Consider the following 16388-nt stretch of genomic DNA (forward strand, 5'->3'; position numbering starts at 1 on the left):
TATGATGTAGTTGAAGCATATCATGAGATGTTTCAGGAGCCAACAGGTTTGCCTCCTAAGAGGGAGATTCAGCATGAAATCCATTTGCATCCAGATTGTCCTCTTCCAAACATAGGCATGTACCGCATGTCTATTATGGAGAATGTTGAAATAAAGAAGCAAATCAAGGACTTGTTGGACAAAGGTTTCATAAGGCCAAGTACTTCGCCATGTGGGTCACCGATTGTATTGATTCCAAAGAAAGATGGCACTTGGCGTATGTGTGTCGATTTCAGGGCCTTGAACAAGATAACGGTAAAGAATCGTTACCCACTCCCAAGGATAGATGATTTGTTAGACCAGCTGAAAGATGCTCGATATTTCACTAAGCTAGACTTGCGCAGTGGATATCATCAAGTAAGAATTGAAGAAAGTGACATTTGGAAGACAACCTTTAAAACCAAACAAGGACTCTTTGAGTGGCTTGTGATGTCGTTTGGTTTGTGCAATGCACCTGCAACTTTCATGCGGGTAATGGATGATGTCTTGCGTCCTTTTCTTGATGATTTCGTTATTGTCTACTTAGATGATATCTTAATTTTCAGCAAGTCTAGAGAAGATCATGTCATGCATGTTAGAAAAGTACTTGATGTTTTGAAGAAGAATCAGTTATTTCTTAAAATGTCGAAGTGTGAATTTGGAAAGACTTCTTTGGTTTATTTGGGACACATAGTAGGAGGAGGTGCTTTGAGAATTGATCCTGCTAAGATTGAGGCTATTGTGAAGTGGCCTACTCCAAAATCCATAACAGAGGTAAGAAGTTTTTTGGGTGCAGCTCAATATTGGAGGAAGTTTATCTCTAACTTCTCTTCTATAGCAGCTCCTATGCATGCAGTGACAAGTGTGAAGCATGCTTTCCAATGGGGAGGCAACGAACAAAAAGCTTTCGAATCTTTGAAAGAGAAGATTAGTTCAGCTCCAGTCCTTGCATTACCAGATTTGAGACAGCCATTTGAGATACAAACTGATGCTAGTGATTATGCTATGGGTGCAGTTCTTCTACAGCATGGTAAGCCTATTGAATTTCATTCTGAAACTTTTAATGGTGCTGTTGTAAATTATCCTACATATGATAAGGATTTGTATGCATTGGTACAAAGCGTCAAAAAGTGGAAACGCTATTTGATGGGCAAAGAAACTGTTATACATACCGACCATCAGCCCTTACAGTACTTGCAATCGCAAAGCAAGTTACAATAGTCACGACACTTCAGATGGATGGGCTTCTTGCAACAGTTCCATTTGGTAATAAGGTACAAGAAAGGTACTTTGAATAAGGTTGTTGATATGCTTTCGAGGCCTATTATTGGTGCTGTTACTTTACTTAAGAATGCTTCCATTGTACATGATAGTTACATAGAACAATATGCATATGATGATGACTTTAAAGATGTGTATGCTAACTTGAGTAAAGGGAATCATGTAGAGGAAAATGATTATAACATGCATAACAATTTGCTGTTTCATTTGGATAAGTTGTGTATACCACAGGGGGAGAGGATAAATGTCATAAGAGAAGCTCATTCTTCTCTTATTGCTGGCCATTTTGGTGTGAGCAAAACAGTTGCACATCTACAGAGGTATTGCTATTGGCCTCGCATGGTAGATTCTGTTTCAAGGTCCATAAGAGGTTGTTCATTATGTGCTACAAGCAAGCCTAGCAATAGGAAGCTTGGTTTGTATACTCCTTTGCCGGTACCTTCTAGACCATGGGAGAGCATCTCTATGGATTTTGTAGGAGGTTTGCCAAAATCTAGAAAGCAGCATGATTATTTATATGTAGTGGTTGATCGTTTCAGCAAAATGTGTATACTTATGCCTTGTAAGAAAACTATAACTGCTGAACAAACTGCTGAATTATTTTTTCATCATGTATGGATTCACTTTGGTTTGCCTACTTCCATTATTAGTGACAGGGATTCCAGATTTGTGGGGAATTTTTGGTCCAACCTATGGGAGATGATGGACACAAAGTTGAAGAAAAGCACTGCTTTCCATCCGCAAACAGATGGACAAACCGAAGTTGTGAACAAAACCATTGTGCACCTCTTGAGAGGTTATTGTAGCAAGCATCCCAAGCTTTGGGATGAACATTTGCACTACATACAACATGCTTACAACCGTGCTAAGCACTCTTCCACAGACACCTCACCGTTTGAAGCTTGTTTTGGTTACTTGCCAAAATCACCTCTTGATTTCATTCTTGAGAAAGATGTTTCCATTGAGGGACATAGTGATATTGACAAAGATCGTTCATTCATTGAAAGAATTCAGCAAATACATCAGCAAATTCAAGAACAGCTTGAGAAGAGTCAAGGCAAGTACAAGGAAAGACACGACAAGCATAGAGTCGATCACAAGTTTCAAGAAGGGGATGAGGTATGGCTGTACATTAGTAAGGAAAGGATGCAAGGAGAAGGTAAAAAGCTGAAGCCTATTCGTTATGGTCCATTCAAAATCCTCAAGAAGGTTGGAAATAATGATTTTCAATTAGATTTGCCTTCCTACATGCAAATGTATTTTGTTGTCAATGTGGAGAACTTACGTTTGTATGAACCTCCTTTGATTGCTGATCATGAAAGTGCTGTTCAACTGCCATCTATAGAAGATTTCTCGCTAGAATTATTAGATGAGCTGAAAGAAGATACAATCCTTGACAGAAGGACATGCACTTCAAGGAGGGGCAGTGTAGACTATGTTCGGGTTGGTTTCAAAGGCAGCAAACCGAACAAGGAAAAGTGGATGGAGGTGGACAGAGTGAGGGAGCTATACCCTCACCTCTTTAACATGTAGTTGAAGGCTTTTGGGGTCCAAAAGCTTCCCAATGGGGAGGCGTGATCAGGTGCTCATGTCCTAAGTGTCGTAAAAATGCTCAAAATTTAAAGTGCTCAGAATCGGTTCAAAGCTGAATGACGGGAAAGTGCTCGTCCTCCCGATTCCGGCGCCGCAAACGGTTCGAAAAACAGTCGCCGTATGAGGAAGATATGGCCAAAAGAATAATTTGTCCAAATCATTAGAAAATTTGATTTTTCAAAAAAAATTAAAAAAGGAATATTCTGCAGAATATTCCTTGGAATATTCCCTTTTCAGGCACCAATCAGAGGCTGCCACGTGGCCCCAGATGATGTCAGCAAACCTTTTGTTGGGGCGCAATGCAAAATAGTTTTGGCATCAGCAAGATTTGAACGCGTGACCTCCTTTGTGCCAGCCCAACGCCTTACGGTTACACCATGGGAGCCGGACGTGAAATGTATTGCAACGAAATTATATTTGAATTGAAAACTACGTTTGGCGGGAAAACAAAGGGGGCCAGCCCCTAAGGGCCAGCCCCGCCCTCTCATGTGACCATGGCCCCGGAACCGTGGGCTTAGAAACTAAACCGCCTGGCGCGAAATCCAAGGTTAACCGCCAACCGAACTTTGTGGTCACATACGCATTTTTGAACTGCAGTTACAGCTGGCGGATTATTTGGCGGAGCGACAAATTTGGCGGTCCCGCCATATTTGGCGGGCCTAACTGGCCTCCACTAAAGTTAACTGGGGTTTTGTTAGGCCAAACTGACAATTGGGAGTAAATGGCCATAACTTTGGCTAGGAAAGTCGGTTTTGGACGAATTTTTTTTTGGATTTTGGGTAATTTCGACCTTCTGAAGCCATTGGTGCAGGTCTTACAGCCATCAGAGGTCATTTGCAGACGTTTTGAAGCCGTGGAAGTTCTAGGAGCCACTAGGGCCCAGTATTGGGAAGACTGTACAGGGTTGCAGGTATCCATTGGAGGTGATCCAATAGTCAATCCTGAAGGATTCAAGTGTTCTGAATCCATTTCTACCATCTATTTCTCCTGTATATGCTTCTATTCAGCTGTATTTTCAATTTGAGCATTTAATAAAAACAAGGACAAGCCCGGTTAGGAGCTTTGGACCCAACAGACGTAGCCCTGGAGGGGGTGAACTGCTTTATCAACTTCTTTTGCATATGTGGTTGATTTATTTTGCAGAAAAAATTCATTTTAATGTGTTAAACAGTAAAAGGAAATAACTCTGCTATGCTTGAATGGGTCATGAACAGCTGAAAATTTCATGTGTTTTCTTTCTGCAAGACATGGAAGTCTTTTAAACATGTTTAATTCTGAATTGAATACCTTGCAAACAAATTTCAAGTAGTTTCAAATTCAGATCAGATAGCAAGGCTTTGGTTTGCTATGATTGGAAATATATAGTTGTTGATGAGGGACACCGATTAAACAAATCCAACTGCAATTTGCTGAGGGAATTGAAAACCTTACATGCTGAAAAAAGTTTCTGTTGATTAGGATGCCCCTACAAAATAATTGGGTGGAACTTTGGTCCTTTTTGAATTTCATTTTGCCTCAAATATTCACATAACATGAAGAGTTTGAATCTTGGTTTGATCTAGCTGGGAAATAAATCAATGGGATGAGGCATGAAGAAATTGAAGAGAAAATACAAGTTCAAGTAATTTCAAAGCTTCATTTGATCCTTCGACCATTTCTTCTCAAAAGGTTGAAAGAAGAGGTTGAGCAGTCCCTGCCCAACAAAAAAGAGATAATTTTGTGTGCAGATATGACAGAACATCAGAAGAAGATCAAAGATCATTTGGTCAACAGAACACTTGAGGTTTATTTTCAGTTTGATCAATCATTTGAATATCCACCAGTGGAGCAGTTGGTTAAGCAGTGTGGTAAATTTGGTTTGCTAGACAGGCTATTAACACATTTGAAAGCTCAGAAACACAAGAGGTTGATATTTTCTCAATGGACTAAAGTTCTTGACTTGATGGAATACTATCTAAGTGTGAGAGGATATGAGGTTTGTCGCATTGATGGAAGTGTTAAGTTGGAGGATAGGAAAAATCAGATAAGGGATTTCAATGACCCAGATAGCAACTTTTGTATCTTTTTACTAAGCACACATGCTGGTGGTCTTGGAATTAATTTTACTACTGCAGACACTTGTATTATCTATGATAGTGATTGGAATCCTCAAATGGATATGCGAGCTATGGATCGATGCCACAGGATTGGAAAAACATGACCTGTACTTATTTATAGGCTTATCACAACCCATTCTATTGAGGGTCGCATGCTTAAAGTAGCGTTTCGTAACTTAAAGTTGGAGCACTTAGTGATTGAGAAAGGAAAATTTTGTCAGGAACAAAATACCAATATGCCAGAGGAATTAGATCGACTTGCTTTGATCCAACAAGAAAAAGATGAAGAGGAGGAACTTATTGAGTGTGAAGTTAGTGAATCAAATCTTATCCGGCTGATGGACCGTTCTGATATGCTAAACGATTTAGCTGAACATGCAAGTGCAATGCTGATACTCTTCCTCTCAAGGGACCTAGTTGTGCAAATTCTGATACTCTTTCCCTCAAGGGACCTGGTTGGAAGGTAGCAATATGCAGTGGACAAGGTGGGAGTATGTTGTCTTCAATTGAAGGCTAGCAAAAATTCTCTTCTGATACCAGCGACTTGAACAATAAATTATAATGGTCGTTTTGTTCTTCTGTTTTGGGAACATGACGTTGAGAAGCGAAGCGAGAGCCGGGTTGAGGAAGAAACCCACCGGAAAGTATTGATGATTGTTCTTAATGTTGATGATCGGGACATTCTGTGCCCATGAAACACCCGACGGACAAACGTTGAAATGGATTTTGTTGATTAGGCTTGCATGGCTCATCTCCAGATGCAGTATTATCGTATTGTAGTACTTTGGTTCCTCAACATATCAAAATGAAAGCGTAACAACAATATCTCGACGAAATGGAAGAGCAACGACGGTGTGGTTGTGTTTCAAGGATGAACCACATGGTCAAATACCATTAGATTGAATGACGAATTAGTGAATAGTGTTTGGACATGAAAATCGATAGAGAAAACACCTTCGGCATAATTATGAACACAACATTTTTATATTAAATAGTATAAAAATTCGTGACTCATAATAACGATATCATTAGCACATTTTTTTGGCAACTAACTTCTATTTCTCTTATATAATAGTTCTTCACTCCTTCTTAAGACTTGTAGTACTTGGGTTCCTCAACATATTGAAATGAAAGAGTAACAACAATATCCCGACGAAATGGAAGAGCAACGATGGTGTGGTTGTGTTTCAAGGACGAACCATGTGGTCAAATACCATTAGATTGAACGACGAATCAGTGAACAATGTTTGGACATGAAAATACATAGAGAAAACACCTTCGGCGTAATTATGAACACAAATTTTTTATATTAAATAGTATAAACATTCGTGATTCATAATAACAATATCATTAGCACATTTTTTTGATAACTAACTTCTATTTCTCATATATAATAGTTCTTCACTCTTTCTTAACAATTTCAAAGTTCATAAATTCTATATATTTTAAACATAATTTGGAATTATGAGTGATTTTTTTATTACCATTAAAATTGTAAACGAAACATACATACATACATTCATTTTAAAATTTAAGTATTTAAAATACAATTTAATATTTCTTAATTAGATTCAATTATGATATTTAAAATACAATTTAGTATTTTTCAATTAAACCCAACTATCTTTCAAGCTAACAATATATCACAACCTCTTCATTTATCTCTTCCATATAAAACTCGTTGCATTGAACCATTTGAGTTAAACATTTTTCTTAGGTCGATGATATGAAATTAGTAACTTTTTATTTTCTTAGATTAGACTTGTTTTTAGATTAGCTATATTTAATTTTATTTTCTTTATTTCCTTAAATTATAGATGTTTGAGAGTATTTTAATAGTTTTATTAATATGCAATTTTATATACAAGTATATAATTTGTAATTTTATTTTTGGTAATGTTATTAATTTATAAATCTAAATAATATATTAATAAATAATGTGAGATTTTTTTTGTTTGTAGGACAAGGGATTTTGTTTAGATATACTTTACATACTTTATCCTCATACACATTCTCCCTCTTGAGAAGGGTCTACGAAAACATACATACTCTACCCTCTTGACTACGCGGTCTACGAAAGCATACATACTCTACCCTCTATGGTTTTGAACGTGTGACCTTTTAGAAGGAAACACATGCTCTTAACCATTACTCCCACTCAAGCTGTATAAATACTTGAGAAAAAAAAAACAATTATATGATAACTTTATACCATAAAACAATTATAAACACATTTGCAATTTGTTATATAGCATTTTGTTATTTACATTTGTAAATTAATACAATAATATAAATATTATGCAATCTATTTATATAATTTAATTTAAATAGTTTTTAGTAATTATATTTAAATTATTAGATAAATATATTTTAATATTTTAATGTAATAATAAATAAATACAAAATAAATAAACAAATATTTAATATTCTTTGGAATTAATAGTATAACGTTATTGTGCCTAGAACTGCTCTAGGGTCCAATATGATAGTGATATGGGTCCAATATGATAGTGATATTATAAAACATTATGTATTGCATCATGTAATGCAATGTTATCTTGATCGGTCAAATTAAAATAATAAAAATGCTATGTGATGCATCATGTAATGTTTCATTGACTTAAATTAATATAATGAAATAAAAATTATAATATTATTTTATATATTATTTTATTAATTTTGGTTGGGTAATTTCCGTAAACTTGATAAATTAGGATATTTGTGGTTTTTGTTTCCATGTTTATAAAAATCCATTGTATTAATGTAAAATATAACTTATTTAAAAAGGAAAATAAATCTAAAAATATAAAGAGAATCAAAAAACCAAAACGACTACTTTACAAATAATTAAATTAAAATTCTAAAAATTTAAATATATTCGTAATTATTTTTATAATAATTAAATTAAAATTCTAAAAATTTAAATATATTCGTAATTATTTTTATAATTATTATTATAAAGATATAATGAGGTCAAACTAGGACTTCTAACGAAACAACAAGTTCAACCCACAAACGGAATAGCATTTTCAATTCAAATCTAAGTCTACTTCCTGCTGGAATATCTCGAGATGAACGCAAACTCCCAAAAATGTTTATTACTCGCTGTGAGGTCCACCGTCCACGCAATGAATTGCAGTCGGACAAGTCACGGGAACTCCACTTAAGAAATGAATGACGAGGTGGAGTGAATGTGAATGCTTGATAGCTTGCTTGCATTCATGCACTTGGCAGCTCACTGGAAACAGCAACCCCGTGGGCCAGCTCATCGTGTTCTTCGCAATTCGGAGCGATAATATTTTCTTAATGTTTAATAACGACGTGACATTTAATATTTTAATAATGCACGCATGCACGTAGGCAGAAACCGGCCGGGAATCCCAGGCGGTGAATGAGCTGTTCATTGATTACATAATTGTTATTATTTCAGTGGCAGTTAACTTCAACCGGGACATTGACTACGATGTAATACGTAACTCGGTATACAGCGTAGGTTGAGTTTGCAGGAAAAGCTGAAACGTAGAAGAACGGGACCGTTCCTTCCGACACGTATCATCGCATGTGGAATGGCCCCAGGATAGCTGTCTCCCGTAATGAGGGAGGTCGTGATTGTGAAGGGGATGGGAAGGAACTTCAAGGAAGGCATCTGGAAGTTGCAAGTCTACAACGTAAATATATAATAATGCATGCCAGCGCGGCGCTCCTCTGTCAATCGCTTTCACCAATTCATAACAGTGTCTTTCACTTTCCCCTATCTATATATCGCTCCTCCTCATCTTCTCAGTACACAGCCTCTTCCAGTTTCCAATTTCTTCGTTCATTGTTTTTCTTGCCTCCTAGAGTGGTGTAACGAATTCTGACGCTGTTGCATTGTTTGTTTTTTTTCTTGATTGTCAAGAAAGTTTGCATTTGCTGGCTGTCTGATAGATAGGGACTGTCGCAAGGTATTTCATTAGCTTGCCTTAAAATGGCTTGTTCTGTTTCATGGTTTCGACTTACCGCCATTCTGCATATGGCGGTTTGTATGGCGATGTTATTTGCATTTTCTGCTGCTTCTTCTGGACAGTCGAGGAAACTTGCTGCTTTGGTGGCAGACCCGGCTGTTGTTTTGACTTACCATGATGGTCCTCTGCTCTCTACCAGTGGGGTGATCACTGTCCATTTGATCTTCTATGGGCAATTCACCCCTGTTCAACGCTCCATTGTGGCAGATTTCCTGCAGTCTCTTGGGGAAAAGGCGTTAGAGGGGAAAGCAAATCAGCCCTCCGCGTCCACCTGGTGGAAGACCACCGAGAAGTATGAGGGCGCAGCCAAAAACAAGGCGGCTCCCTCCAGTGTTATAATGCTTGGAAAGCAGAAGGTGGATTCAGATTATTCCCTTGGCAAGTCACTCAAGAGGACTGACATTGCTGCTCTGGTTGAAGCGGCCGTCAAGTCGGGAGCTTTGCCTCTGGCTCTGCCGGAAAATATTGACGGAAGTGCCAATGCTGTGTATTTGGTGCTTACATCTGAGGATGTTACAGTGGAAGGGTTCTGCATGAGTTCCTGTGGATTCCATGCCAGTCTCAATCTATTATCGGACCAGAAATCAACTAGAAGCCGAATAATGGGGAATGAGGAGAAGCATCAACAGCTTCTTCCATACGCATGGGTGGGGAATTCTGCGAGTCAGTGCCCTGGACAGTGCGCGTGGCCCTTCCATCAGCCCATGTACGGACCCCAGACTCCTCCCCTGGTGGCACCAAACGGAGACGTGGGCATCGATGGCATGATCATCAACATTGCCACTGTTGTGGCAGGAGCAACCACTAATCCATTCGACACAGGCTACTTCCAAGGGGATGCTGCCGCACCTTTAGAGGCCGTGTCTGCCTGCGCGGGAATTTACGGAAAGGGGTCATATCCGGGGTTCCCAGGAGAGCTTCAGGTAGATAAAACGACGGGGGCAAGCTACAATGCCAATGGAGTTAATGGGAGGGAGTTTCTGCTGCCAGCTATGTGGGATCCGGCTACCCAATCATGCAAGACATTGATATAATCATTTTTGTAGTTGTCGCAGTCCTAAACCTGCATAAAGAAGGCAGGGAGCAGGTAGATTTAGGCGCAGAAGAAGTGGCATCTATTATGCCGCATTTCAACAATTCTTTATTCTTTATAGAGATTAATACACATTCTTTTGTCTGAAATATCTTGCAAATTTAGCGAAAAGCCCTTTTAAAAACCCAGTTGTTTCATTTGCTTAGGAAGTTTGAAACATATTGAAATTAATACACCCAAGAAAAACATATTAGATGTAGTAGTTAGGATTCTCTGCCGAATTTCATTCTGCACCCATGTGACAGCTTCAATTTTTTGACTTTATTTTTCATATTACTGTTATTTTTCATGGCACATCCCTTGTATTTTCGCTCATATGTTTTGGACGGTGTTCCTACATTTGGGCTGACACGGAATGAGCAAGGCGTGTTCTTAATAATTATCCATCAATTTAAAATTGTCATCGTTACACTGCAACGCTACCTACCATTCACACATACATTATGACACCGTTTGTAGCCTTCATCGTCAAGTTGCTTAACAAAGATACGGCTTATAGCTGTGAGACCTGGTCTACATACATTATGACACCGTTTGTAGTCTTCATCTTCAAGTTGCTTAACAAAGATACGGCTTATAGCTGTGAAACCTGGTCTTTGTATTTTTGAATGCATATCAACTGTTGTCTCTCTCATTGTTCGTTCCCGGAATTTTTGAAACATGAATGCCCAAGCAAGGCACAACCGCCTGTCCCTGCGTCGGACTCTATGAATCTTCAATTGTCTAATCAGAGTACAAAGTTGTATGCTTTGCCGTTAAACCTTTTGCAGCACCCAGTTTTGTGGCCTCACACATCGCGCCAAAACATTATGCTCACACGTCACTAGTTTAGGGTTGCGATGAAAAGAGGTATGGGTAGACAAGGCCAAAACATTATGCTGACAGATGTCATTATTGGTCATTAAGGAATAGTGGGAAGCATATTTTGTTGTTTGGTTGATTTTGATATTGTTTTTAGAGATAAGTAAGTTTTTTATATTGTTTTTAGAGATAAGTTATGGTACAAAATGAAAGAATTGGGGGGAATATAGGGTACCTGTTCATAGGTTTTATCAGCGGGTTAGAGCCAAAATTTGAACAAAGGAAGCTATGTCTGAATGCTTGTGATATAGTAGTTGAACAAAGGAAGGTATGTATGAATGCTTCTGATATAGTAGTTAAATATGGATGTGTTCTTTTTTCTATGTTGTTTGGTTTATATATTGATAACTTGAAGAGTGGATAAGCAATACTGAAAGAGAAGACATTCGTTGTTTGGCTTATATATTGATAAATTTGAAGAGTGGATAAGCAATACTTAAAGAGAAAACATCTAATTGGCAATGATATGTGGTTAAACTATTTTTATATGCGGATGACCTTATTCTTAGTGCACTAGGTTTGAGAGCTCTGGGACTCTTTTGTCAAGATGTGGGAATGCAAACAACAGGTCACTTTTCTTTTTGAGGGCAACCACTTGGAGGTTGTAGATGAGTACAAGTACTTAGGAGTTGATTTCCACTATAGGTTTCGCTGGAAGACACGTAGATCAAAGAGAATCTAAGGAGGGTAGAAGCTTCGTACCTTTTTTGAGAGTAGGTGTAGACAAGCAGAACTATGGGATTGGAAGACTAAAAAAACCCTCTTCAGTCCCATATGATATCCTAATAGGTGAGGTTGACATGTTTCCAATTGAGGCTTGAGCGATCATTCATTTGCTAAGTTACCTAAAGAAGGTTGAAAACATGGATCATTCATTTGCTAAGTTACCTAAAGAAGGTTGGAAACATGGATAAGCACAAATGACCCAAATTGGTTGTTGAAGAAGAGCTAAATCCTCGGAAAAAGACATGGATGAAGCAAAACTGAAAGTGGTTGGGCAAATGGGACATAAATCTGCAAGATTGTCCTCAGGCTAAGGAGGAGATAAAAAAAAGGTGTTAAAAAATTTAAGAACTGCCATGTGGACCAAACAGGTAGGCAAAAAAACATATTATATTATGTCAAAGAATTTAAACCAACCGGTAAACATGACGATAAAGAGTATTTGAGTAAGGAAAAGCTAAAATTTTAATTGCACAACTGAAGACTAACTCTCATTATCTAAAATGTGAAACTGGCAAATGGGCGGTCCCTAAAGAAAAATGAAAAAAAAAATTGCATCTTCTGCGACAGGAAAAAAAATTAGTAGAAACATAATAACATTTTATCAAAAAATGCGCAGAAGCTATTCGTTGTTAGATTGATAACAATCTAAAGTTAAACGGTGTGAGTGAGTGTAAAAAGGTTATGAAATGCTATACCCATACTCGTTGTTAGTTTGATAACAATCTAAAGTTAAATGGTGTGAGTGAGTGTAAAATGGTTATGAAATACTATACCCATACGTCACGTAGGCCAGTCCAATGGAAGCCAAAATCAAATTGTGAAATGGTTATGAAATATTATCCCCATAGGTCAAGTAGGCCATTCCATTGGGAACCAAAATCGAAGTGTAAAAGGGTTATGAAATACTATCCTCGTAGGTCGTATGACGAAAATAATGAAAGTTGTCATGGAGTTGTAGGTTTTTTAGTAAATTTTAATTTCTGCAACTTTGGGCAGTATAGAAGTAGGGTTAGAAGGATGGAAGGATTTGAGTAATCCACACCTACTACAAATCGATAAAAGGATTTGACCAATCTACACCTTTACAATCCACACTTACCCAACCCACGCTTTATTCACCAAACCACACCTATGGCAAATATTTGACCAATCCGCACCTTAATCTAAAGGATTTGAAGAATCTATGCCATTTTGACCCCTCCATCTAAAAATCCACACTTGTTACAAGGATTTGAATAATACTATGAGTATTATAATCAGAAATCTACACTTATCAGAAAGATTTGACTAATTAAAATATATGAAATCCATTTGACTAATTAAAATATATGAAATCAGTTAGAAATAAAGGAGAAATGGTTATGTGGTTGTAACGTACCTTCTTAGTTTAGGAGTTGTTCCTAGAATTTAGGAGGTTGTTTTCAGCTACCTATTTTCCAGTCATGTATTTAATATGTAATATTCATTCATGTAAGGTAGTGTGAACGAGAGAGAGAGTCTCCTCCTTGTTTGAGTGCAGTCTCCAGGTGATGTACACATCTGTGAGCTGTAACTCCTTCTGTTAATTCAAAGTTTGATTATTTTTATCTTGGTATCAGAGCTTAGGGTAGAGGTAGCCTTAAATTTTTTTTTTTGGGATGTATCATTAGTTACACATCTGTAGTGGTAGGAGTACATGTAAAGGTATCTGTGTGATCAAGTGGAACTACAGTAACACCTGAAGCGAAAAGGAGTCAGATGACTGATCATCTCTGAGCCGAAGGAAGGGTTGGAGCGAATTTTTTTTTTTGGAAGGTGGAGCAATTAGCGCGAGTTTTTAAAGAACAGTTGCGCCCATTAGCGCGGGTTTGAGGCTGATAAGCGCGCCAGAGAAATCAACGACCAAATTGGTGCGGATCCATGGCTGTTAAGCGCGCCAATTTTCCTGCACTTCATAAATTTTTATTTTCCGCAATTAGCGCGGATTCGGCGCTGTTCAGAGCGCCAACCCTTTCTCTTTGCAAATCTGCAATCTTTGTTGCAGATCGGAGTTGCCTGGTGGAGGCACATGAAGGTTTCTGCTCGGTGGCAGCAGATTTGATTTGCCCGGTGGTGGCGAATTGAGGATCCTTGATCAGCTCGGAGGTAGCAGATTGGATCTGCCCGGTGGTGGCGAGTTGAGGTTCTGTGATCCGCTCGGTGGTAGCAGATCGGACCTGCCCGGTGGTGGCGAATCAGAGCTTTGTGATCTGTTCGGTGGAAGTAGATCGATTTTTGCCCGGTGGTGGCGCAGTGCAGCTCCTCGGTCTGTCTGGTAGAAGCAGATCGTTTTGCCCGGTGGTGGCGTGTTGGAGCTTGTTTGTTGATCTGTTCGGTGGTAGCAGATCGGTTTTGCCCGGTGGTGGCATAGTGAAGTCCCTGATTTGTTTGGTGGCAGCAGATCGGACTTGCCCAGTGGTGGCATAGTGAAGTTCCTGATCTGTTCATTGGTAGCAGATCAGACTTGCTTGGTGGTGGCCGATTAGAGTGTTCAGTTGCACAAAAATGAACAACAGTTTGGAATCATACCTCCACGAGTCTGGCAAGCTCGATGGAACGAACTTTTCCAACTGGAAGTTCAAAATGCAAACCTTGTTGGAGAGTGCGAATGCATGGTCGATCGTCTTGGGAAATGAACAGAGATCCGGAAATACAACCCAAGAACGGGACTGGGATAAGAGAGAAACAAAGGCGAAAGTCATACTGAAGATGTGTGTCAAAGACAACATTATCCCCCATATCCGAGATTGCAAGTCAACCGCGGATATTTGGAGCACAATCAAGGGTCTGTACGAGACACAGAACACAAATCGTGTTCTGGCACTCAAGGGAAAATTGTTTGCATTAAAGATGGACGAATTTGTTGGTGGATTCATGGCCAGAGTCAAGGATCTGAAAGACAAATTGGGATCCATTGGAGAAAAGGTATCAGACTCATATCTGGTTACACTCACACTAAACAGGATGACCGATGAATATCAGACATTCATCTCAGGGTTGTCAGCGAGGGAGAAAGCCCCCTCTTTTGATGAGCTGACAGCGATTCTGCTCCAGGAGGAGGAGCGAAGACAAAATCTAAAGACTCAGAGCAATGACCTTGCTCTGATGGCAAAGAGGCGACAGCACAGAGGGAAGCAGCACCAGCACCAGCACCAACACCAGTACCAGCAACCGCAGCAGCAGCAGCAGAAAGGAGCCAATTCCTTTCAAAGGAGGCCATCTAGAGGTATGAATGATAACTATGTTAAGAGATGTTTTTACTGTGGAAAGCCTGGTCACCAGATTAAAGAGTGTTATAAGAGGCAAGCAGATGAAAGGAGAAGTAAACAGAAGAAACATCAGGGCTGTTTTGCTGAAGAAGAGGAGGACCACAGCTATGATCTTCGGCTATTCACAGTCGACTGTGCACTTTCAGCATCGAAAGGAGATGAGGACAATACATGGTATGTCGATTCTGGCGCATCCTCGCATATGACCGGTAAGAGAGAATGTTTTGAGTTTCTTGAAGAATCTGCATGTGGATCAAAAATTTATTTAGGTGATGACAGTGGGTATGAGATCAAAGGTTGTGGGGATATTCCTGTGAAGCTACCTTGTGGCGACATCAAGCATCTCAAAAATGTTTTATATGTTCCTGGAATTAAAAAGAATTTGATCTCCGTCTCTATGATAACAGACCATGACATGCAGGTGCAATTCTTCAAGAATGGATGTGTCATTCAGGATAGCCAATTGGAGACAGTTGCAACAGGAGTACGCGTGGGGAATTTGTACAGACTGGATGCAAGGAGCATGCCACGACAAGCGATGGTTGCAGCAACATCAACAGTTGAAAATCTCTGGCATCAGAGATTTGGACATCTCAATCTACAAGATCTCATCTTACTTAAAAAGAAAGGTATGGTCGATGGACTTCCTGCTTTACATAATATCAAACTGGAATGTGATGGATGTGCATTAGGGAAGATGCATAGAGATGAATTTCCTGTGCATGTCAACAGAAAAGAAAGAGACATCCTAGAACTAGTACATACAGATATTTGTGGACCTATGCAGACTAGGTCTTTAGGAGGTGCATATTACTTTCTACTGTTTACAGATGATTGCACTAGGTTCTCTTGGGTGTATTTTTTAAGCAAAAAGAGTCAGGCTTTTCGGTATTTTAAAGAATTCAAATCTATGATAGAGAACCAAACAGGAAAGAAGATAAAGATTCTCCGCTCGGACCAAGGGGGGGAATACAGGTTAGGTGAGTTCATGAACTTCTGCAAGCAGCATGGGATTATACAGAAATTCACAGTGCCACACACTCCACAACAGAATGGAGTAGTAGAACGCAAGAACATGACCCTTGTGGAGTGCGCGAGAAGTATGCTTCAAGGTAAGGGTATTTCTAATGGTCTTTGGGCAGAAGCCATTAATACTGCTGTTTATTTAAAGAATAGGAGTCCCACCAAATGTCTAGGCTTCAAAACCCCCTTTGAAGCATTGTTTGGACTCAAACCAGCAGTCGGTCATTTAAGAATATTTGGATCTAAAGCTTTTGCTCATATACCGAAAGCAGATAGGAAAAAGCTAGACCCCAAAGCCTTGAAATGTATATTTGTAGGATATGGCACAGAGTATAAGGCATACAAGTTATATAATCCTGTGACTCATAAAGTGTTTGCAAGCAGAGATGTCATTTTTCATGAACAG

The 16388-nt window shown here is 39.0% G+C and overlaps 1 protein-coding gene and 1 pseudogene across 1 annotated transcript; both read left to right on the top strand.

Annotated features, from left to right (window-relative positions):
• The first annotated feature begins 4665 nt into the window (after positions 1–4665).
• LOC149227505 (chromatin remodeling protein DDM1-like) lies at positions 4666–5505 on the top strand. Its single transcript, XM_089375519.1, has 2 exons — positions 4666–5365; positions 5398–5505. Exons 1-2 carry the CDS (start codon positions 5141–5143, stop codon positions 5503–5505), a joined length of 333 nt encoding a protein of 110 aa, XP_089231645.1. The 5' UTR covers positions 4666–5140.
• Positions 5506–8759: 3254 nt separating this feature from the next.
• On the top strand, positions 8760–10192 carry LOC149227506 (protein EXORDIUM-like 2 pseudogene; annotated as a pseudogene).
• Positions 10193–16388: the final 6196 nt, after the last annotated feature.

The sequence above is a fragment of the Pinus tabuliformis genome, chromosome J, assembly GCF_031772625.1.
Source record: "Pinus tabuliformis cultivar Carrire ecotype Pingquan chromosome J, CPIR1, whole genome shotgun sequence".
In the NCBI taxonomy this organism is placed as follows: Eukaryota; Viridiplantae; Streptophyta; class Pinopsida; order Pinales; family Pinaceae; genus Pinus; species Pinus tabuliformis.

Coding starts and splice junctions, on each gene's coding strand:
- LOC149227505 (XM_089375519.1), top strand. CDS start 5,141: ATGCTTAAAGTAGCGTTTCGTAACTTAAAGTTGGAGCACTTAGTGATT. Junction 5,366..5,397: donor TAAACGATTTAGCTGAACAT/GCAAGTGCAATG, acceptor CTTCCTCTCAAG/GGACCTAGTTGTGCAAATTC.